The sequence below is a fragment of the Microcaecilia unicolor genome, chromosome 1 (assembly GCF_901765095.1).
Source record: "Microcaecilia unicolor chromosome 1, aMicUni1.1, whole genome shotgun sequence".
Taxonomy (NCBI): Eukaryota; Metazoa; Chordata; class Amphibia; order Gymnophiona; family Siphonopidae; genus Microcaecilia; species Microcaecilia unicolor.
Genome location: NC_044031.1, coordinates 99,426,044 through 99,451,013, shown reverse-complemented (window position 1 = coordinate 99,451,013; position 24,970 = coordinate 99,426,044). Strand labels below are relative to the sequence as shown.

General features: G+C 42.2%; 1 protein-coding gene across 3 annotated transcripts in view; it reads left to right on the top strand.

The window, feature by feature from the left end:
* The window catches only part of SVIL (supervillin), a 492,709-nt gene that overhangs the window by 400,974 nt on the left and 66,765 nt on the right, over positions 1 to 24,970 (top strand). For all 3 annotated transcript variants that reach the window (XM_030199261.1, XM_030199260.1, XM_030199262.1), the window contains 6 exons: positions 364 to 538; positions 1,844 to 2,016; positions 3,419 to 3,574; positions 6,064 to 6,200; positions 15,999 to 16,146; positions 19,631 to 19,776. In XM_030199261.1, coding sequence (XP_030055121.1) covers positions 364 to 538; positions 1,844 to 2,016; positions 3,419 to 3,574; positions 6,064 to 6,200; positions 15,999 to 16,146; positions 19,631 to 19,776 — 935 coding nt within the window. The remainder of the gene's footprint in view (positions 1 to 363; positions 539 to 1,843; positions 2,017 to 3,418; positions 3,575 to 6,063; positions 6,201 to 15,998; positions 16,147 to 19,630; positions 19,777 to 24,970) is intronic.

Sequence of the window (24,970 nt, the reverse complement as noted above, 5' to 3'; positions counted from 1 at the left end):
TTCCAGAGGCATGTATGGCAATATTTCCCAATCTTTGCTCATATTTTACTGGTGGTAGATGAAGCAGGTTGAATGGTTGCTGTGCCTGTGGCAAGTTTCAAATAAACACGTGCATACACTTCTAAGAGCTGGTTCAGTGCCTGCACATAAATAGTACATGTGGTCTTTCATCCCAGTGCAGACAGTTTGAGAATTGTCCCCTGTGTGTGTGTTGAAAAAGTCTTAGGTAGTAGAGAATTACTTGTCTTGTATGCAGACTGTTTGGAGCAGGGACTGTCTTTGTTTTCCACATTTTTAAAGCAGTGTACAGCCAGATGTTGCTGAAATGTTAAAAAGTGGCAGTGTTCTGCTTGTAATCTGCAGCTGGAATTCAAGACACCCTTCTGACAGTCACGGGTAGATCTGTGAAAGAGGTGATGAAGCCAGACGATGAGGAAACCTTCACCAGGTTTTACCCACCCGCAGGTTACCCCACCACCTTGTTGTCCTTTGAAATGGATGATGACTTTGATGCCATTTTTGACTCTGGCACGCCGAGGTGAGCAGCAGCGTCTCCCATGAGTATCTTTTTTTTTTCTGAAGCAGATCTGTTTGTTTTTCCTTCCTTTTCCAAAGTGGGCAATTATCCATGGCTTAACTGCACTTCTGCACATGCCCACCCTGCAAGGATGGGGTGAGGCAGCTGAGAGAGGCTGCTGCCAGCAAAATACCTATGTGATTTCACCTGGTAATAATACTACACAAAAGGATAGACATTTAACTATTTCTACCTTCATTTCTCCCTAAACAATTTGTACACAAGGAACTGTTAGAACATACAAACATCAGCAACTGAAGCCTTGTTTGTGTAGAAAATTGTGAGCTACCTTCCTGTCTGTTCTCCTGCAAAACCATTCTGGGTTAGGTTGCAATGTTGATTTTCAGACTGCCTACACTATCAAATGATCAAGGGATGTTAAAACAGATATCCTACTTTATCTTCAGACATCTTCAGAGATTTAGAGCGTAGTGAGAAGGTAGTGAGATGTCATATTGAAGATACTTTATATTGGTGCAAAACTTATCATTGGCATAATAGTTTATATATCTTTGCCTACCTCTTATCAAACATATAAATGGCAAGTGACCGACTCACCTGCAAATGCGCAGTAGAGACTTCCCTCTCTGTCCCGCCCTCACGTCAAGACGTGATGACGTTAGAGGGCGGAACAGAGAGGGAAACGGAGTCGGACGCTGCCGCTGGAGCCTGGAAACGAACATCGCGCACAACCGCCGCCACTCCCACCCCCCTCAGTATCGGGCCCCCTGCACTGACCTGACAGCGCCTCTCACCTCCGTGTGGAAGCGCTGCAGGCAGCAGCAGAGCGATCTGCTGCTGCCTGCAGCGCTTTCACACGGAGGTGAGAGGCGCTGTCAGGTCAGTGCAGGGGGCCAGCACGGAGGGGGGAGGGAGCGGCGGCGAGGAGGGATGCTGGAAATCTCGCCCGTTTTAACGGACTTAACGGCTAGTTTAAAATAACTCTCATTGTGTGTACATATGAAACATAGCTTAATAGTTGATGTTTAATTATGCATTTTGGCATCTTCATTTGTCGGTAGAAATAATGGGATGATCATTGTTCAGTTTAATTATCAAATTTTCAACTGGAGGGGGCGAAAGTCTGAGAGTTAATTTAAGGTGGCTCAAAGAGGAAGGTTTGCCTAGGGCAGCTAATTCCCTTGTCCTGGCAAATGCCTCCCTGCTTTTGATTTTTGCATTTGAAAGCTCATTGTCCCAGTGAACAAAGCCTGTGATGTATTGTGAGCTCCGCAAAATCTCTAAAACCCGTGTTTTGCTCATTAGGTTAACCTCTGCTGTGGCTGAGCACAAGCGTGCCGTGCGACCCACCCGCAACGTGCAGTCTTCCAAGAACCCCCTTAAAATGCTGGCGGCAAGGGATGACATTCTTCAGGAATACACAGAACAGCGACTAAACATTGCATTTATGGAATCCAAGCGCTTGAAAGCTGAAAAGTGTGAGTAGGATTTTGCAGGGACGACTATTCCTGGTAGCTTTTGTGCTTTCTAGATCCCTGATTTTACAGGCTATCTATGATACTGTACCTAAGAGGAGAATAATTTTCAGAAAAACATTTCCATATCTCTAGTGGGTCGTGTAGTTTTCTGGAGATTTTCTTCCACAGAAATGATCGTTCTGTTCTCTTCATTCAATTTCTTGTTCACTAAATCTAAAAGTCTATCTTTTTCATCTGTCCGTTTCATTTATATTTAGACAACTCCTCTTTGTCCTGATCTACTCTATCCACATCCCATCCAACACACACACACACAAAATCACAGAAGGATAACATGATCCAGTCCATTTTATTATCAAGTTGGCCTAGGAGCTTTCTTCTACTCCTTTAAGCTTCCGACTCAGTCATAATTGGCATTTTTTTTTTTGCAAGTATCTTGAATGTGTTCACCTCCTTTACAATCTCCCATTCTCCACAGTCATAGTATTGCCGGTCCTTGGCTGACAGGTTGGGGCAAACTTCCCAACTGACATTGCAGGCAATAGCCTAGGGGTAGCTACCCCAAAGTAGAAATCTCTACCTCCTCCCCCCACCCAATCACCATAACTGGTGAACATGGATGTTCCCATCCTTATTCTAGGCCAGCTGGCCAATGTGACATAAGAGGGGGTAATTTCAGATTTGGCATGCGCCCATAATGCCTGGATGAATTATTTATTTATTTCCTCCTACGCATGCTGGTTCCGGTGGTAATCAGCACTTGGTACGCGCACCAAGCGGTCACTGCGTGCGAGCCTTTACCGCTAGATCAGTGGGGTGGCATTAAGGGCTCAGGCCGGTTTTGGGTGCGCGCTGGTTTCATTTTTACCACAGGCCCTTTTCCTGTCCCAAAAAAAAAAACATTTTTTGTAGATGCGGTAAAAACTGGCCCAGCACATGCCCAATACACGCACCTACACTACCACAGGCCACTTTTTACAATGGCTTAGTAAAAGGACCCCTGAGCATCCAAAGTCCATTAGTTCGGCTGTCTGTTGTCTGGCATTTTAAGAACATTGTAAACTTCAATTTAAATTTTAAAAAAAATCTTCATTTGTTGTTGTTCTAATCACTAATGTTATGTTTTCTTACTCTGGATGTTCTAACATGAACAGTGGGTGCATTTTGTACATTTAACTTTCAGCAAGTTCTGTAGTTCAGTCCAGCTTCCACCTACTTGTATTTTTTTTTTGTTTTTCGGTATGAAAAGCGCACACACACATGAAAATTGAAAACGTGCCCTAAGAAATGTGCAGAAAATGTCTACACACTCACAAGATGAAAGGTTTTTATAAGCTGCTGTTTTATGATTATTTTTATTTATTTATTTACTTATTTATTTATTTTTGTTCTTGTTTTGCAGTTTCCAAAAACTCTAATTTCTCGGAGGTTGCACTTGCTGGACTAGCAAGCAAAGAGAATTTTAGCAGTGTTAGTTTACGGAGTGTAAACCTCACTGAACAGAGTTCCAACAACAGTGCTGTGCCATACAAGAAACTAATGCTCCTGCAAATTAAAGGTATGACTGTGACTAAAAGGTAACGATAGAAAAGAACTATCCCAAAATTTGCACTGAGTGGTTTTACTGCATTGGCATCTTTAGAGGACGCTGCTGTTAACTGGTAATCCCCTCCAGAGCCTTAAAGACTGCCTTCAGTATTTTGATTGAGGTCTCTGATAGCATGGCCGAGCCCACTACTGAACATGGAATTTTACAAAAAAGAAAAAGTGGGGGGGGGGGGGGGGGAGGGGGGGTTGTGGGGGGGGGGGGTGGAAGGTAGGAGGATTAAGAGAGAGGAGGTTGGGGGTTCATGTGAAGGATGAGGTAATGGATACTCCAGACTGAACCATGCACTCCTGGGCAACTGTTAGCCCTCAACCCCCCCCCCCCCCCCCATTTTAGTTTAAAATCTGCTCTGTCTCCTTTTTGAATGTTAGTGCCAGCAGCCTGGTTCCATCGCGGTTAAGATGGAGTCCATCCTTTCAGAATAGGTTCCCTTTTTTCCCAGAATGTTGCCCAGTTGCTAACAAATCTAAATCCCTCATCCCTGCACCATCATCACGCATTGAGACTTAGGAGTTCTGCCTGCCTCTTGGGTCCTGAGTGTGGAATGGGGAGCATTTCCAAAAATGCTACCCTAGATGATCTGGATTTTAGCTTTCTACTTAGGAGCCTAAATTTGGCCTCCTGAACTTCCCTCCCACATTTTTCCTGTGTCATTAGTACCCACATTGTAACAAGACATCTCACCAGCACTATCTAAAATCCTATCTAAGTGAAGTGTGGGGTCTGCCACCTTCACACCAGGCAGACAGATAACCAGGCAATCCTCATGTCCATCAGCCACTCAGCTATCTACATGCCTAATGATTGAATCACCAACTACAACATCTGTCCCTTCGCTACTGGGCAGAAGCTGTTGGAGACACATTCTTGGTGCGAAAGGATATTGCATCCTGTGGTGAGCAGGTCCTGGCTACAGGATCATTTACTACTTTACCAGGATGATGCTTTTTTTTTTTTAGGAGGTCTCCCTCCTCCAAGGCAGCACAGGGGCTGTCAGACTGGAGATAGCACTTCTCTACAACAGCCCTGTAGGTCTCCTCTATGAACCTGTGTCTCCCTCAGCTTTTACAAGTCTGCTACTCTAGCCTCAAGAGAATGGACTCGTTCTCTGAGAGCTAGGAGCTCTTTGTATCGAGTACACACATATAACCTCTTGCCAACTGGGAGATAATCATACATGTTACACTCAAATCAAAAGACTGGATAGCACCTCCCTCACTGCTGTCTGCATCTTAGTATTATTGAGTTGTTTAATTAAAACTTGTTAAGGTACTAGGGATATTAGACTAATGTGCAGCACAAGATTATATGGTATATTGTGTGATTTATTTAGTGTTTGCTTCTCAGAAAGTAATGAAATGTAATTAAAACTCTGTAATGAAAACTCCTCTCTTATCCTAATTAGAATAATTGACTATAAATTAAGACTAAAAATGAAGAGAGGTGCTAATGGTGGGCGGGAGTTAGGGAGGGTGAGTGGGTGGATATGAAGACTGAACTAGGCCCTGCTGTGCCTTTGAGAGGCTATCCATTAATGTCGTAAGCTGTGACAGTTAAGTTTCTACCTCTGGTAGAAAGTTCAAGTTTAAAACTATGAGAGAAAGGGTTTTACGCTACGGAAACTAATTAATAAAGTTAGCTTTTTAAAATTCAAACTGTATCTTTTATCCCCACTCTTTAAATCACCAAAGCACAGAGCAAAATAATGTTTGCTTAGCCAGAGAAATGTCCTTTTCTCTCAAAACTTTCTCTCTCTCTCTCTCTCTATATATATATATATATATATATATATAAATATATATAAATACCTGGCGTGACAGTCGGTTTTGTTTGGTGTCTAGATATTCCACAAATATAGTAGAAAACCTGATGGGTCCAGGTGTGCCTCAAGGACTGGGTTGAGAAGCACTGGCTTTTAGTGCATACATGCAGGGGGAGGAGTTCACGGCGGAGGTGCATGGGCAGGCCATAGGTGTGTCTAATAGCTGCACAGGGCACTTATAGAATACTGTTAAGCATGTAACTCCTCTTTTAGGTGCATCCATTTGCTCCTGTCATAGATGTGGCATGAATTGGCTTGTCTAGATATATGCATGCTGATGCTGACATAGTATGCTATAACAGCATCTGGGCACCCAGATAGGTGCTCTCCATGTGGCATTGGGGCACCTAAATAGAGATGCCTAGTGATAGAATTGCTCTCCATTTGTCCGTGACTACCTTTTGTTAAAATATTTTGCACAATATATTGTGTCAAAGTATTGCTGCTTATTTTAAATTATTATTGCTCAGTGGGGTGTGGAAATGAAGCAAATTTAGTAGCATTTGTTACTGCAATTGTGTGACCAATCAATCACTTATTTAAAACAAGTAGGAAATGGTTGTTGTGCTTCTGCTATATTTAATTTCTTACCATTTAGGGTTTCCCACTTTTTCCTTAGGAAGAAGACATGTTCAAACCAGATTAGTTGAGCCAAGGGCTTCTTCGTTAAACAGTGGAGACTGTTTCCTGTTGTTAACTCCCCAATACTGCTTCCTGTGGACTGGAGAGTTTGCAAACGTCATTGAAAAAGCAAAGGTTGGTGTCCTGGAATGTGGAGATATCTCACAAGGCTGCAGTCTTTTAAGTAAACCTTATAGTCCGCAAGTTATTCAAACAGCCCACTACCATATAAGGGCACCAATAGGCTGATTTATTTGTGTTTCTCTGAATATTGGCTACCCTGTTGAGCTTTCAAAACGTAGAAGAAATGTTAAAGTTGGAAAGCTGGAATTAAAAAAAAAAAAAGCAAGATTTGCTTAAGAACTCAAATGTGAACAATTCCCTTTCAGCAAAATCAGTTCAATTCTTTCAGCATTAACTTGGATTCTAATAAGTTTAGTTGAGCTGTTGGGTGGCGCGGTATATAAACTATTATGTGTAACTAGCTTTTTAGGATTCTAAAGCAATCTTCCTCAAAATTGGGGAATTTCTCAATTGGTGCATTTTTAAAAACTCTTCACACACACACACTCACTCACACACTCACACACACTCTTTCCTTTAGCATTATCATGAAAATTGTTACCTATTCCATTAGCAGAGAGTAGTCTACAGCTTGATACATTTTAGGCTTGGGGTTCAAATAAAAAGAAAAATGCAGATTTTGATAGCAGGTAAAAACTCAACTTGTCTCACCTGATGCAACTTCACCTGTTCTACACCACAAGTATCTGCTGTGATTCCATTTGCACTCTACAGTTCTGATACCTAAATTAACAGGCTGTTTCCTACTTCTACTACTTGTTCTATGAAGAAACTCTTTTCTTTCTTGGCTCTCTTGTCTATTATTTTCAGCCTTGTTCTAGATCTCTTAATTATCTTTAGTTTTTTCATAGGGAAAGGGAAATGGGACTTGATATACCGCCTTTCTGAGGTTTTTGCAACTACATTCAAAGCGGTTTACATATATTCAGGTACTTATTTTGTACCAGGGGCAATGGAGGGTTAAGTGACTTGCCCAGAGTCACAAGGAGCTGTAGTGGGAATTGAACTCAGTTCCCCAGGATCAAAGTCCACTGCACTAACCACTAGGCTAGCCCTCCTCTTCCTCAATATACATATATTTCTATATGTTTATGTAACCCCAGGTCCGGCTCTGCTCAGCTCGCCCCGCGGTTTCACACTTCAGTCAGGACCAGGGTCACACAAACAACACCAGCACACACACACAGTTCCAAATGGCTGGATCACTTGAGCTGGGCACAGTCTGGAGCTGCAAAAAATCTGGTAGGCCGAGGTGCTCTTTCTCTGGGCACTCGCACTCAAGAGTTAGCAGTCTCATTGTTGGACTTCAACTTGCTTTACTAACAGTAACTTGAAAAACAGTTCATAAACTTGTCAAATTGGTCTCTACAATTCAGGGTGTTTTTCTAAGCGAGTCAGGGCAGCGTTAAACATAGTCTCCACATGATATCAGGCATTCAAATTCGCTGCTCAATTCTTTCTTAAATCTCCTCTGTTTGCAAACCAGAACAAAGTACTTGTTAATCTCCTCTTGATTAAACTCTCAGTTCACGATCATCTCCACATAATCTCTTCAGTTACTCTCTGTCCCATCCCAGAACAGGGGTCATTCACATCTGCAATGAAAGTCCTGCCAGAAGTGAGGCATGCCCACTCCTACCTGGGATGTATTGTCCCCCAAGCCCTCCTTGTCGTTCCCAAGTCCAGAGCACTCCACAGGCACCCTCTGCCCTGTGGCAAGGGCTTGCAATCACCACACGCTGCAAGCTTCTCTTACCTTGGTACCCAGGACTTCCCCCTTGGTGCAATGGGTCTCGGCGAGGGTGGGCTACCAAAGACCAGAATTTTCTCCAAGCAGCCTCTTTATTAACTCTTAGCCCTGCCCATTAGGGCTGGGCTTTGTTCTGATTCTCTCACCAATGTCAGCTCTGTCTCCTTAGTGACCCCCAGACAATTCTCCCTTCTTCAGGCTTATGCCAGATCCTATTTTGTGTGTGTGTGTGTGGGGGGGGGGGGGGGGGGGGGTCACACTCACCCTTTTAAAGAAAAAAAATGATTTCTTTTCTCTCATTTTGCATCAAGAAATCATTTTCTTCTGTTCTCAGAGGATCATTCTTGCCATCATTTTCAAACATCACACTACATACTCTATCCGTTTTATTTAACAATCAACTCTAATATCCTTAGGCTAATACATGATTTTGTATAACTAAATCAGCATAGCAGTGAACTTCACAGCATCATTTCCCCTTAAACGTGGTTAAAACAAATATCCCTCCTGTCCATCATTTAAGTCTCTTCAGCCATACCATTTGGGGTCTGGATTCTTTAGTGTAGCGCCACCAAGTAGGGTGCGGGTCATGCTGTAATATTTATGACCATGGTATTGTCTACCACTTGTACATAGTTCTTTCTGATAGATCTCCCAATTTGCCAGTCCAGCCACTGGTGATGTACTATCCCCGATAATTGGGGATAGTGCTGGACAGAATTGTACGGTCTGTGCCAGAGCCGGTGGTGGGCAGCGGGACTGGTGGTTGGGAGGCGGGGATAGTGCTGGACAGACTTGTACGGTCTGTGCCAGAGCCGGTGGTTGGGAGGCAGGGCTGATGGTTGGGAGGTGAGGATAGTGCTGGGCAGACTTATACGGTCTGTGCCAGAGCCGGTGGTTGGGAGGCGGGGATAGTGCTAGGCAGACTTTATATGGTCTGTGCCCTGAAGAGCACAGGTACAAATCAAAGTAGGGTATACACAAAAAGCAGCAAATATGAGTTATCTTGTTGGGCAGACTGGATGGACCGTGCAGGTCTTTTTCTGCCGTCATCTACTATGTATGTTACTATGTAATTGGGATTCTCAGGAGTATAGGCTCTGCATCTGGGGTCCGACCTCATCCAGTTGAAAATCTCCTCCTAGATCCAGGCTTCTCTCTGGGCCTCCACCACACTCATGACCTGGTGGGGAACATATGGATACTAAAGCCACCATAGGTCCCACATGAAGTGCCTGAGGTAGCGTCCGTCCTGCTGAGATTGGGCAGCTTCTCTTCTCCAGCTCTTCCCAGTTCAATCCAGGGGTCTCCCAGGTACTCCCCCAGCAATAAGAACATAAGTAGTGCCATACTGGGACAGACCAAAGGTCTGTCAAGCCCAGCATACTGTTTCCAACAGTGGCCAATCTAGGTCACAAATATTTGGCAAGATCCCGAAAACGTTCAGTGCATTTTATGCTGCTTATCTCAGAAATAATCAGTGGAATTTCCCCAATTTAATAATGGTCTATGGACTTTTCCTTTAGGAAGCCGTCCAGACCTTCTTTAAACCTCGCTAAGCTAACCGCCTTTACCACATTCTCTGGCAACGAATTCCAGAGTTAATTACACGTTGAGTGAAGAAATATTTTCTCTGATTTGTTTTAAATTTACTACTTTGTAGCTTCATTGCATGCCCCCTAGTCCTAGTATTTTTGGAACAATTAAACAAACGATTCACATCTACCCGTTCCACTCCACTCATTATTTTATAGACCTCCATCATGTCTCCCCTCAGCCATCTTTTCTCCAAGCTGAAGAGCCCTAGCCGCTTTAGCCTTTCCTAATAGTGAAGTCGTCCCATCCCCTTTATCATTTTCGTCGCCCTTCTCTGTACCTTTTCTAATTCCACTATATCTTTTTTCAGATGCGGTGACCAGAATTGAACACAGTATTCAAGGTGCGGTCGCACCATGGAGTGATAGAAAGGCATGATAATGTCGTCATTTTTGTTTTCCATTCCTTTCCTAATAATACCTAATATTCTATTAGGTTTCTTAACTGCTGCAGCACACTGAGCAGAGGGTTTCAACGTATCATCAATGACACTGCCGAGATCCCTTTCTTGGTCGGTGATTCCTAATGTGGAAACTTGCATTACGTAGCTATATTTTGGGTTCCTCTTTCCCACATGCATCCCTTTGCACTTACTCATATTAAACGTCATCTGCCATTTAGATGCCCAGTCTTGTAAGGCCCTCTTGCAATTTTTCACAATTCTCTTGTGATTTAACAACTTTGAGTAACTTTGTGTCGCCAGCAAATTTAATTACCTCACTAGTTACTTCCATCTCTAGATCATTTATAAATATGTTAAAAGAAATGGTCCAGCATACACCCCTGGGGAACCCAATTATCTACCCTTCTCCATTGAGAATACTGACCATTTAACCCTACTCTCTGTTTTCTATCCTTTAAACAGTTTTTAATCCACAATAGGACACTCCCTCCTATCCCATGACTCTCCAGTTTCTTCTGGAGTCTTTCATGAGGTACTTTGTCAAATGCCTTTTGAAAATCCAGATAAACCGGCTCCCCTTTATCCATGTTTGTTCACCCCTTCAAAGAAATGTGATAGATTGGTGAGACATGATTTCCCTTCACTAAATCCATGTTGGCTTTGTCTCATTAATTAATTCTTTTGAATATGCTCTGTAATTTTGTTCTTTATAATAGTCTCTACATTTTGCCTAGCACCAACATCAGGCTCACTGGTCTATAATTTCCTGGATCCCCTCTGGAACCTTTTTTAAATATTAGTGTTACATTGGCCACCCTCCAATCTTCAGGTACCATGCTTGATTTTAAAGATAAATTACATATTACTAACAATAGCGCAAGTTCATTTTTCAATTCTATCAGTACTCTGGGATGAATACCCATCCGGTCCAGGAGATTTGCTACTCTTCAGTTTGTCATATTGCCCCATTACATCCTCCATAAAATGTTCGCCTTGCTCCATGCTTCCATGTTCCTTTGCTACTCTCTCCACATGCGTCTTGATGTTCCAGGCATTGTCCCACTCTATGCTACTCTCCTCCTCGCTGGAAGTTCCCTCCCCCAGCAGGATGACACAATCACAGGTTCGACATAATTGGTGAAAACATGGCAGCAAACTCCTCTTCCAACGCTTTTTCCTACCGGCAGGAACAGCCACCATGTTTAAGGGCACTTTCTCCTGCCCAACTCTGCCCCAGATGTTACAGTTCCTCAGGCTGGACTACACCATGGTCTTTCTACAGGGCTCTTCCTTGAAGTAGCTATGCTCCACTAGAATTTGGGCTTTTATTCAACAGTTTCTGTAGCAATGCAAATCTGTCAATGCGTAACTCTGAATGTATCTTGAATGCAGTATCTTCGTCAAAGAAATATTTTCACCTTCAGCCCCACGCTAGGGCACCAGTTTATGTAACCTTGGGTGTTAACTCCAGCTCAGCTCCCCCTGGGGTCTCGCCTCACCCGGGACTGGGGTCACACAAATGATAATTCTGCACACAGCTCCCACCGGCTGGCTCACTTGCGCTAGGTGCAGGCCAGGGCCAGAATTAATCCAGTAGGCCAAGGCTACTCTTTCTCTGGGCACTCACTTAAGTGAGCAGTGTTGAACTTCAGCTTGCTTTACTAACAGTAACTTGAAAAACAGTTCATACACTTGTCAGCTTGGTCTGTACAGTTCAGGGTGTTTTTCTCAGATAGTACAGTGCTAAACATAGTCTACACTAGTGCTATCCAATTTACGATTTGAATCGATTCAAGTGCCGGACATGAGGGGAAGAGAGAGCAGGGCAGGCAATGCAGTAGCGCCGGAGACCAGTGCTGGATGAAGGCTTCAGCTGGCGGGGGTTAGGGACCCCCGCTAGCCAAGATATTTGCGGCGGCGGTGCTTCAGCTGGCAGGGGTTGGGGACCCCGCCATCCAAGATAGGTACATGGCCGTAGTGGGTGGGGAGCGGCAGGGCGGTGGGGGTGGGTGGGGTGGGCAGGGCGGCAGACCAAAAGGTACCCTCCCACTTTGGCTCTGGCCCCCTCCCACCATGAGGTCTGGCTATGCCCCTGATGCTTTCAATGCTAGTACAGAAAAAAATGGGGTGGAGAGCAGCAGAAGGGGCTTCCATTGCTTTCTTAGATTATTAGGGGGAAGGGATAGAGGCAGGAGGAGAGAGAAATTGAGGGTTGGTGCAAAAGACAATAAGAAGCTGGTCAATGGAAAAGGAATAGAAGAGCAGAAGATGGGAGTGAGTGGGGTAAGTGAGAAAGGTTAAGATGGTGGCAGTGGTGAAGCAGAAAGGTAGAAGCTCTTCATGGGGTAAGAAGTGTACAACATCGCAAGCTGAGGGAATCTCCTCCCTCTTCTACCCACTTGAAAAAGTTATGTGCTGACACTGTTGCTAGGCTGGATAAAGACTAGGGGAAGGGAGAGAGTTACTGCCAAGAAAGGAATGTTAGAGACTGGTTGATTAGTTTTCGAGCTTGTCCTGGTCAAGGGAGCTGTTTTTCAGTGGGGAGCGCACAGCTCTTTTTTAGTATTGTTGCCAGCTGCCCTCTCACAAGAGAGAAGTCAACAATTTTAGCGGCCTCTCGTTCAATTGCTGCTGCCTGTTTATGTTACTCTGTTATAATATTAGCATAGGCCTGAGGCTATTGGCCCCTCTATTTCAGTTAAACTGAATCAAATTGAATCGAAAAACCAATTTACAGGAGCAATTTGAATCAAAATACTTTTGACTGAATCAGAAGGCCCTGTGGTAGGGGCTTGCAATTGCCACATGCTGCAAACTTCTCCTTTCTTGGTATCCAGGACTTCCCCATCGGCGCTCCAGGTCTTGGTGGGTGTGGGCTATCTAAGACCAGAATTTTCTCCAAGCAACCTCTTTATTAACCCCTGGCCCTCCTGGACTTTGTTGTGATTCTCCCACCAGGCTGTCAATGTCAGCTCTGTCTAGTTAGTGACCTCCAGCCTTATTCCAGAACCCTTTTTTTTTTGGGGGGGGGGGGGGGGGTCACATTTACACTACCACAATAATACACCCCTACATAGATGATCAATTTATATGACCCTGAATCCTGATAGAACTGGAGCTGTGTTAGTTTTAGGAAAAGCTTTACAGACTGGAAATTGGTAAAATTTGAACCCTGCTAAGACTGAGGTTTCATTTGTTGGCAAGGACCAAATTTATGTTGGAAGCCATTAAGCTGCCAGTAAAGGAGGGTTTGCAGTTTCAGGATGGTTCTGGAATCTAACCATCTGACAGAGTAGCACATTTCTAATATTGAAAAAAAGGGGTCAGTTATGTTTAATTATTTTTCAAGATCTCTTTTGGTGAGCCTTCCTTACATCCTTGCTTTCTTCTCCTGGCTCAGCTATCGTACTAGTCTTTATTTTGGGCTTCTTCAGACCAATGCACTTTCTGCAACAGGTTCAAATTGTAGCGGCTGCCATGCTTTTAGCCACAAATCTAGGCCAGGGTTTTTCAGCCCAATCCTCCGAACACACCTAGCCATTTTAGTTTCCAGGATATTCACAATGAATATTCATGAAATGGACTGCCTTCTTTTTTATGCAGAATTGATCTCATTCATGTTCATTGTGAATATCCTGAAAACTTGACTGGCTGAAGGTGTTCCAAGGGTAGGGTTGAGAACCACCAGTCTAGACGACAGGATTTCGTCTGTTTTGAAGTTCCTTTTTGGCTTCCCATTTCGTGCTATATTTAGCTAAAGGTTTTAATTAAAAACCGTAATTAAATGTCAGATTGCCCACTATGTTTGTGACAGCTGAGTTCCTTACATACTGTTTTAGCCCTTAAAATCATCTCAAGGAGCATTCAGTACCCATATTTTATCATTCCCACTTTAGTAATTCCCTTTTCTCTTATTTGTCCCGTTTGTCCTAATTAAATTGTAAGCTCTGTCAAGCACGGACTGTCGTCTCTTGTTCAAGTGTATAGCGCTGTGTATGTCTAGTAGCGCTATAGAAATGGTAAGTAGTAGTTGTTTTTGTAGTAGTAGTAGCATTCCCCCTGATATTCAGCCCATGGCAGTCATGGCTGAATCTAACCCAGATATTCAGTGACGGGCCATGTCCAGGCACCAGCCTTAAATGTCTGGGTCATCTGCAGACTCAAAAGATATGCGGGTACAGGCCAATAGTCAGTGCCAGCATTTGCATTGCTAACCAGGTTAAAGATGGGACTTCCTGGTTAGCAATGGAGGCACCAGCACTGTCCATTTACTAAGATGTGCTAAATGATAAGACGCCCATAGGAATATAAAGGGTGTCTTATTTGGCATACACTAATCAGTGCACACTAAATCCATTAGCGCACCTTAGTACCTCAAACCCAACTTGATTGAATCTTATCTTCCCTATCCCACTATAACATTTTGTACTATTCCCATACTGGACTTGGCGAATGCCTTCACGGTATTATATAAGCCACATTGAGCCTGCAAATGTGTGGGAAAATGTGGAATACAAATGTAACAAATAAAAAATAAAAGGACCCCAAAGTGCTTGCTGCTCTCTGATTCTATCCATGGACCACTATGGGCTGTGGCAGTATTGCAGCAGTCAGAAGAGGGGTACTCATTAGTGGCACTGTGTTAAATACCACTGAATATCTAGGGATGGCCCGCTGAGTGGATTGTAAGGGAGCAGGAGTTTCTCCTGCCTGTTTTTAACCCCTTTTATTATCTACCACATCAGTATATTTTCACAGCAGTAATCATTAGCAAACATTTTAAATTGCACATACAGGTGCTTTCTTGTGCATTTGCAATTATAAAATTCTCTTCCAAGAAAAATAATTTTATAAAGGATGTTGCAGGGTTTAGAGATCAAAAGCATAAATTTGTAGGCTTTTTAATTGTTGGTGTGATTTGAATTTTATTTCGTGTTGATTAGATATGCATAATTACATTTATAAATTTTATAAGTAATATACATAGGGACGAAATCCTTTGATCAGAAAAGCATGTGATTATTAGTAAAAGAACCCAAGCATTTCAAGAACTACATCAAAAGAAGCAAATTAGCTTTAAATCTGGGAATTCACAATTCAGACCACAATTTGGAGAGAGAAGGAAGGAGAGAAGGAAATATTAAATTTCTCAGGGACCCTTTTAAAAAGGCACATAGGCGCCTACGTGTATCTAAAGTGCGTCAAATTGGCACTACCGCTGGGCTACCACATGCCCCGTGTGGCAATTCCATTTTTGGCATGCGCCCAAAACACGCATTAGAAAATATTTTCTTTTTTTCTACTGTAGAGCCCTTACCCGGCTGTAATCAGCAATTGGCGCACGCTTGCCACCATGTTTAGCGTGTGAGACCTTACTGCTAAGCCAATGGGTGGTATTAAGGTCTCAGGCTGAAAATGGACACGTGCTGGTTTTCATTTTGCCACACGTCCATTTTCTGGCACATTAAAAAAATTCCCTTTTTTCCAGGCGCACTCAGGAAATGGACCAGCGTGCATCCAAAACACACGCCTACATCTGCGCAGGCCACTTTTGGGCGTGCCTTAGTAAAAGGGCCCCCTCAGTTTCTATTGTGGATTTTGTTGCCTGCTTAACCCAAAAAGGTTTGACAGTAAAATCATAACATACTATGCAGTCATAAAGCGTTAAAACCATGCATCACAGAACAGCATAAAATATATTATAAAGGGCATATCAACCTACACAAATTATATCTAACAAAAAAAAATCAATATTTTATTATTGTTATTATGATTGCATTTTTATTGTTGAGATGTTATTTTTAATCTTTCTTGTTCCTTGCTTTGAGCATATTTAGAGGAAAATTGTGAAAGAACTATTTTAAATCCTTGCTTATTTCTAATTAATTTAGAATATAACCCCCCCACCCCCCAAAAAAAATCTACTATTTGCTTGTTTGGCATATGTGTTATGTTTTTTTTTGTAAGTTTACAAATCATTTTTATTTTGTGCTGTACCTCACCACCATTTGCAAGAAGGCAAAACAAATTTAAAAATAAATTTGTGAATAGGTCATAAAAAATAATTGGCATCACTGAGATAATTATTTAACTTTCATAGGCATCAGAACTTGCATCTTTAATTCAGACAAAGAGAGAACTGGGCTGCAGAGCTCCATATGTGCAGACCATAGAAGAAGGAATAAACACTCATACCCATGCAGCCAAAGATTTTTGGAAACTCTTGAGTGGCCAGACAGCTTACCAAGGTAAGTTCTTTTGGAACACACTGAAATCTGATCATTTGATTTGGATTGCAAATTAAGGGGTGAATTCTGTAAATTGTGCCTAAAAGATCAGTGCTGAATAAACCTGCTTAAGCACTATTCTAACCTTTATACCTTTCAGGAAATCTAGACTGCCCCTATTTGACTGACTGTACATTTGTCCTTTAGATTGTAAGCTCCTTTGAGCAGGGACTGTCCTTCTATGTTCAATTATACAGCGCTGCGTAACCCTAGTAGCGCTTTAGAAATTTCAAGTAGTAGTAGTATTCATTGCCCCTGGTACAAAATAAGTACCTGAATATATGTAAACCGCTTTGAATGTAGTTGCAGAAACCTCAGAAAGGAGGTATATCAAGTCCCATTTCCCTTTCCCCTTTCTATAGGGGCAGTTTATAGAATAGCGCTTAAGTCCGAGGGGTCACACGTAAATTTAGGCACATATACTTGCACCGTTGAAAATGTGGTGCAAATGCCCTGGTCTGAATTTACATGCAGAACCCCCTTAACCTGTAATTGCATGCGCAACCCAAAACCACGCCTGTGATCTGCACCGAACTGCCCATGACCCTTCTATTTCCACGCCCCATTTTTCTTGATATGTGTAACATTTAGGTGTGGATCACGTGCCTAAACTCACCTGCATATACATCTTAATTGATTCCAATTAGCGTCAATAATTGCTTAATCCAATTGTCACTAATTAGCTTGTTCAATTAAAGTGCACACGCAAATTGGGCACGTGGACAATTTTTGGCAACCTTTTAGAATTAGGGGTAAGGGGGTAGTTTTGTAAGAAACTTGTCTGTGTAGAGCAACTTTCTACATTTATAGATACTGGTCACACGAAGCAGGAAGGGATTCAGGGGGGGATGCACTAAAGTCGTCGTTAGAGCTGTTCCGTACCGAATTCCATAGCGAATCGGTAGGGAACGGCTATGCATGAAGGAAATGGAATGCAAATGAGCTACTCGTTGCAGCTCACTTGCATTCTCTAATCCTTCGTAAAACCGTCAGATAATCGGCCGGTAGAGCATGCGCAGAGCAGTTATGCTGGCTGGTCTGCAGATGCCACGGACGTAAAAAAAAAAACGTCCTTTATGGACGGCCTTGCCCCCCCCTTGCCCCCACCCGAGGTTGCCGCTGCTGCTCCCTCCTCCCCCCTGCATTGAAATCAGAACTTTACGCAGCCCCGGCCCCCCCTCCCGTCCTTCCTTCCTTGAAATGACAGCTTCCCCGCCATCCTCCGCCCCCCCCCCCGTGGCCTCACCCTCGCCACCCCCCCTGAGGTCGTCGCCGCTCCCCCCTCCACCCGCCCCCTCCTGCCACCGTGCCCTCACAGCGCCTCTCACCTCCGTGGCACAGTGGGAGGCCCGAGATGCTCGAGGATCCCCTAAGTGGAGGAAACAAATTTCTCCTGATTTGGGAGCCTTATTTGCACACCTTGCATCCAAAGGGTCACAGCCTTTTGCTCAATGTTCTCTGATCTGTGACTGCTGAGGTGGGAGGGCATTAGGGGAGGTTGTAACTGAAGGGGAAGGGTCTGGGTCTGGGGAGAGGGGATGGAAAAGGGGGGTATATTATTGCTATTAATACAAATGATGACTTAGCTTATTGTTGTATGTTGCTTCAGTTATGCTTTATTCTCAATAAAAAATGTTTAAACATAAAGGGCACTCCAGGATGAGCGCTTTCTATAGAATAGTGCTTAGCATGCATTAATGCACCTTTTAGGCATGAGGACTTACCTGGTATAAATCCTAGCACACAACCTGGGTGCACTGCCCCCAAACTTATGATGGTGTGTAATTCTTTGGAACACGTTTTGCCTTATGTCTGCGTCAGGGGTAAAAACTAATAAAACAAATGAAATTAATATAATTAATCATAATGATAAAATAAGCAAATAATAATTAAAACAATCAAAAGGATAAAATCATATAAAATGACAACTAATTAAAATAACAGTAATAATAACAAATGCAAATACACAAAACAATAAAAAGTAAAACATACATATGCATAGTAGCTATATATAAAAAAAAAACCTGAACAAAACAGACTAATAATACATGAGTTCAAAGAAAAAGTCAAAGATGTATGAGGTCATATCTATAGAGGATAAAAAAACCCCACTTTCCCCTAATACTTGTAATGTCTCCAAATATCTGTAAAAAAGGAGCCAAACAGAAATATTAAAAACCAAAAGCAGCAGTAATACTGAGCTTCTCTGGAGAAAAAAATGTGTTTTAAAAAGAATTACTTACATTGCAGCACTTCCTCACTGGTAAAGCAGATTCACCTTCTCACTTCTCAGTTGGCTTTTTCTTTGAACTCATGTATTATTAGTTTGTTTTGTTTTGTTTTTTCTTATATATAGACTATGCATATGTATGTTTTACTTTTTATTGTTTTGTGTATTTACATTTGTTATTATCACTGTTTATTTTAATTAGTTGTCATTTTATATGATTTTATCCTTTTAATTTGATTGTTTTAATTATTATTTGCTTATTTTATCATTATGATTGATTCGTTTCATTAGCTTTTACCCCTGACACAGCCGTAGGGTGGAACATGGCCAAGTCGGGTAATTGTATTAGCAAACTGCCCAGCACTTCCATATTTCTGGTCTGCTCATTGCTTGCTGCTACATTGATGTGCAGATCATTGCTTCTCTTGTCTGCTTATTCTTTGCAACACTCCAGATCCGCTCATGTCCTTCCCATAGCCACATCTCCTTTTTGGGTTGCGCGCAAGAGGATTTGAATGTGGAAGCATATAGAATACAATCGTGCATAACCAGGTCCATGCGCAAATCCAAATTAGAGCTGCTCCCTTTGTATCCCACCTAACTACGCCTCTGGGATAAAGCGCCTAAAGTAGGCATGTACATTTGCACTGTGTTTCAGTTGGTGCAGATGGCCATGCCTAAAGTTAGGCCCAAGTCCTGGGTGTAAGCATTATTTTATAAACCGCACCCAACGTTTAAGTGCAGGTTATAGAATAAGTGCTTTTTTTTTAGGGGCTTATATATAGAATCTAGCGAGTATCTGGATAGTGCCTCTTAATTTCCTGGTTGGCTGCACTTATCAGGTTAGCAGGTGCTTCTATTCATATTAGTGCTTTTAAAGATCAACCCCCTAAAGAGTTGTAGTGGTACAGTAAGCTCCTGAATTCCCAGACGTAATTTTCCAAGAGGAAGCATGCGCATTCTCTTTATCTTGAAATTCAGCAAAGCCCATGCAAGGAAAGAATGCATGTATGTTTTACATGCAGAGTTATAAAATTATTCCCTAAGAGTCTCCTCTGATGAATGTGTTCTAGCCGTGCTTGAAAGTGGAATGTGAAGCTTTAGAAACTAAACAGAGTATCTGTTGACTGGCAGCATTCGTGACATTGTAACCGTTAGGAAGAGGAGGGTTAGTGTGAGTTTCAAGTTTCTGTCTTCCTTTTTTTTTTTTTTAAGATGCTGGAAACCCTGAAGAAGATGAAAGCTATGAAAGTGCAATAATAGAAACAAACTGCATGTACCGTTTAGTGGATGACAAACTTGTTCCCGTTGATGAGTATTGGGGGAAAATGCCACGATGTTCTCTACTCCATTCAAAAGAGGTGAGTAGCATGGCTTCCTTTCTGCAAGGTTTTAGTAAAACACCTAAAAATGTAACCGACTACCTGTGCATTATAATGTAACTCTCAGACCTAATTGAGAATTTTGTAGGTTAAGCCTTGGGGTATCCTGATTAGGTCAACCAAAAGCGCTATGTGGAGTTGGGCTTCAGGAGAGGCTGTGAACAGTTTTCTATCGAATTGCAGTTTGGATGTGATTGCCATACAGTCACCAGAAAGCTGAGGGGGTTTTTGGATTAAAAAGACATCCCTGTAACTGTCTAGTCCACCAATACTGCCTGAGATGGGTAGCAGTCCAAATGAGTGAGCAAGCCAGTCTTCTGACGGTACTCGTGAACTCGGAGCAGACTGTTCCCTCGTATAAGAGCTGTGCTGAAATCCTGTTTTTATTTATTTTTCCCATCCATATCGGTTACGGCAGATGTACTGTGCAGATAAAGATCTGGCTGCTCTTCTCTAATTTGTTACAGACAGACTAGATTGTTTTAAGAGCTATTAGTGGACTTTCTCAAGATATTTCCATCTAAATTACAAAGGTCACAAAATGCTGCTGCCCCACCCATAGTTGGGATTATACCCATGGGATCCTACTTTGTCTGTTCTACATTCCCTTTGCTGCTTTTCAGCTGAGTTCAAGTTCCATTGCAGGTTCCGTGGATTTTACAGATTAGTTTTAAGAGTACCTGGGTAGGTACAGAATCCACAGGTGCCTTATATTTGTGGACTTTGCACTAATTTTCAAATGAAAATGCATGCACTTTGAAAGTTGCCTATGGAAAAGTATCCGTAGCCCTAATCAATGAATGGAGTAGGATATCTACCCATACTTTCATCAGTATATCGGTTTGACATTTTTTTTTTGTTTTGTTACATTTGTACCCCGCGCTTTCCCACTCATGGCAGGCTCAATGCGGCAGGCAATGGAGGGTTAGGTGACTTGCCCAGAGTCACAAGGAGCTGCCTGTGCCGGGAATCAAACTCAGTTCCCCAGGACCAAAGTCCACCACCCTAACCACTAGGCCACTCCTCCACTCCAAAAGCTCATTTCTGTGGGTAAAGCACTTTTATTTATAGAAATGGCTTTGAAAACGACTCTTCCTAAGCCTTGCATGATGAAGTTCCCACAGTATCCAAAGGATAAGATCTGTTCCTTCTTTCTCACAATGCAGACACAATTTAAACAAGTGGTGGGTGACACTGGATGCTGACGATTGGAGCATCAAGCCTTGTGCACTTTTTTGGAGCCAAGGGTAATGGGATTTGATATGTACTGCCTTTCTGTGATACAATAAATCAGTTTACATTTTTTTATGCAGGTTCTTTTACTGTCCTTAGTGGGCTCACAATCTAAGATTTTGTACCTAGGGCAATGGAGGGTCGGGGTTGGTTTTATTTGATTATCCACCTAAAGCAAAGCTATCAAAGCAAATTACATTTATTAAAATCATTAGAAAGAGAGGAACTCCATATCAACAGGGATAGTAAGAGGGGAAAAAAGCAGAAAGAAAAAGGGGGTCAGGCGAAATAGCTGCATACTACAATTAGATTTTGACACTTTCAGTTAAATGTTGATGCCAGAGAATATATCTAGACTCATTTTTTTTTCATTGAAGCACTGTTCACTGTTATTTTGGTGCACTACATTCACATACAGTTGTGCCCGGTGATGATGTGAGGTTCCAGCCAGGTTGTGAAACTTATTCTATTTGGATGTGAGTTAGGGAAGAGAGTTGTCTCTATTCCCAACTTTAGTAATTTCACACTGAGGACTCAAATAATTACATTAATTATTGTTTTGGGTTTTTTTTTTTTTTTAAAGGTGTATGTTTTCTGTTATCCACACTTAATTTTTTAAGTGGTTTTTTTTTTTTTTTTTTTGCATTTTTGGAAGGTTCTTACATACTGTTGAAACAAATTCACTGGCAAAAATGGCCTTAACCTATGTAGCATTTTCAGTCTAAAGAAATCTGAATGGACAGTATGAAACACTTGGCACTCTTCTGTGAAGGTATGATACCAGTACCACTCCATGATTTCTGAGGAAAACAGACATGGCCCCCACCAACAACAATACAACAGGCAAAGAAAGCACAACTCTTCTACAACATGCATAAGCCAATATGGAAGGTTAGCACAGCCCTATTACAAAGCTAAAACCAGTAATCTAGCTAACTGCAGTTTGGACTTTTAAATGGACCAACTTAGAAGTTTTCAGGATATCCACAACGAATATGCCTGAGAGAGATTTACATGCACTGCTTCCTTGGTGGGTTGAGGAAAGCTGATCTATACAATGTTTTATGCTCATAGGGAGCAAGTCTATAACTAGGTGACATATGTCTAGGGGCAGTGAGTCTATTCTAGAAGAACCATTCTGGGCCCGATATTCAGCTGGCGGTGATTAGCGTTAAACCCAAAAATTTGATGTTGGACCATGTCTGGGCCACCAGCATTGAATTTCCGGGTTTCTGGAGCTGGATAACGCGTAGCCAGTTAAAGTGTGGTTTGTATTGATAATTGCACTTGATTGCTGGTTTTAGCTTTTTAATAAGCTGTGTGACTTTCCATATTGGTTTATACATGTTATAGAACAGTTATTCTTTCTTTGTCTGGGTTGCTGACAGGGGTCAGGCAGTCTAATATAAAAAGGGCTGCAGGTTCCAACTTTTCACTGTTTAATAGTCTGTTTTAGTATTTTTATGTGAGTATGATATTTATTGTTTAGTAAAAAAAGGCCCATTTCTAACACAAATGAAATGGGCGCTAGCAAGGTTTTCCTCGGAGTGTGTATGTTTGAGAGAGTGTATGTGAGAGAGAGAGTGAATGTGCGAGTGTGTGTGTGAGAGAGAGAGAGAGTGATTCTGGATTTGAGTGTGTCTGTGAGAGAGTGTGTGTGTGAGAATGTGTGTGCAAGTGCGTATGTGAGACACAGTGTGAGAGAAGAGAGTGTGTTTCACACAGATACAGTGTGTGCGAGAGAGAGAGTGTGTGTGAGACACAGACTCTCTGTGAGACTGAGTGTATGAGACCAAGAGAGTGTGTGAGTGACTGTGTGACACATAGAGAGTGAATGTGATACAGTGTGAGACATAGAGTGTGTGAGAGTGAGAAAGACTTTGACTGAGAGAGAGAGTGTGTGAGAGAGAGTGTGTGTGTGACAGAGATACCTCCCCCCCCCTCTGGTGTCAGGCCCCCCCTCCCTCTCTCTGGTGTCTGAGCATTACTGTGCAGGACGCTGAGCTCTGGCTGTGCTTCAAGGAACTGACCAATCCTATTTAATAGAATGCACCTCCAACATTCTGAAGCCGAGAAACCTCGTGTGGTTGGTCACTTCTGCTTGTAACGAACCCGGAAGTACGTGATGTCAATTCAGGAGATGGATACAGAGAGCAGGAATGCCTCAGTCACGCAGTCAGCTTCAGAATGTTGGAGGTGCGTTTTATTATATAGGATATGTATGGTCATTTTTTGTTTTGTGTATTGTACTGTACTATGAGAATTTTGTTTCCTTACCAGTGAAGTGATACACATTGGAAAGAATAATCCGAAAAATAGCTACCTGATCACTCAAGCTCTCAAGAAAAAAAATCTAGGAGTCATTGTAGACAGCACGCTGAAATCTTCTGCCCAGTGTGCAGCGGTGGACAAAAAAAGCAAACAGGATGCCAGGAATTATTAGCAAAGAAGTGAAAAATAAGACCAAGAATATTATAATGCCTCTGTATAGCTCAATGGTGCGACCTCACCTTGAGAATTGTGTTCGGTTCTGGTCGCCATATCTCAAAAAAGATATAGCGGAATTAGAAAAGGTTCAAAGAAGAGTGGCAAAAATGATAAAGGGAATGGAACGCCTCCCATATGAGGAAAGGTTAAAGAAGTTAGGATTCTTAAGCTTGAAAAAGAGAGATGGCTGAGAGGGAGATATGATTGATGTCTGCAAAACCCTGAGTGGTGTAGAACAGGTAAAAGTGAATCGATTTATCACTCTTTCGAAAGTGCAAAGACCAGAGGAGACGCAATGAAATTACATAGAAATACTTTAAAATAGAAGGAAATATTTTTTTCACTCAAAAGCTTTGGAACTTGTTGCCGGGGGATGTGGTAATATCAGTTAGCTTGTCTGGGTTTTAAAAGGGTTGGGACAAGTTCCTGGAGGAAAAGTCCATAGTCTGTTATTGAAATGGACTTGAGGGAAGCAACTGCTTGCTCTGGTAGCATTGAATGTTGCTACTAATTGGGTTTGTTCCAGGTACTGGTGACATGGGTTGGCCACTGTTGGAAGCAGAATACTGGACTAGATGGACCATTGGTCTGACCTAGTATGTCTATTCTTATGTTCTTAATTATAAAGCAATAGGTTTACTTCTTAACCCTTTTCTCTGTAGGGCATTTGTTGATGGTGATTTTTGAATATTTAAAGACAGCACACACAAAGCGTGATGCATGCTGTTTTTGTATGTTAGTTTTGATAAAATATTTTTTTTGAAAAAATTGAAAAGTGCACATTTATGGTGTGACAAAATGGGGTGTTTCCTGCTTCTCCATTTGCAAACTTGTGTACCTCTGTTCAGGGACTGTGGGACTGGATGTGAAAAGACATGGTACAGCGTGTCTTGTTAGGGTGACAGGGGCTGTATGAAGTGTGTGTGTCCCTTTGTACCTTTGCATTCTATCAGACAGACAGATGGATGGAGCCTTCCCAATGGACACGATTGCCTGGGCAAAATGCACTTAAAACAAGTAGATTTCTCTGAGAATAAGTGGATGCTTGTAAAAAGAGATACTGTTCTTTGAGATTACCTATAATTGAATTATAAATTACCTCATGCTTTTGATGCTCTGTAACTTGATCCTAATCCTGCATTGTGAATCCGTGATTCAACTAAAGTTCAGTTAGAACTCCCAAGAGGAATACTGGACTAGTACCAAACATCTATGAGATGCCAAAATTAAAACTAAAGAATATCTCGCACAATTTCACTTAATGCGAATCTCTGCTGTTGAATTATTCAGCTGAAAGAGACAGCCTTACTTTTCCGAAGGGAGGTAGAAATGTTCAGCCAGTCTAGTTAAAGATGCCAGATAGCTTTGTAGCATCCAGTATAATCTTTCATTTCAGGATTTCAATAGCTTTACCTACCATACCCAACATATGAAAAGATAGCCATCTTGGGGA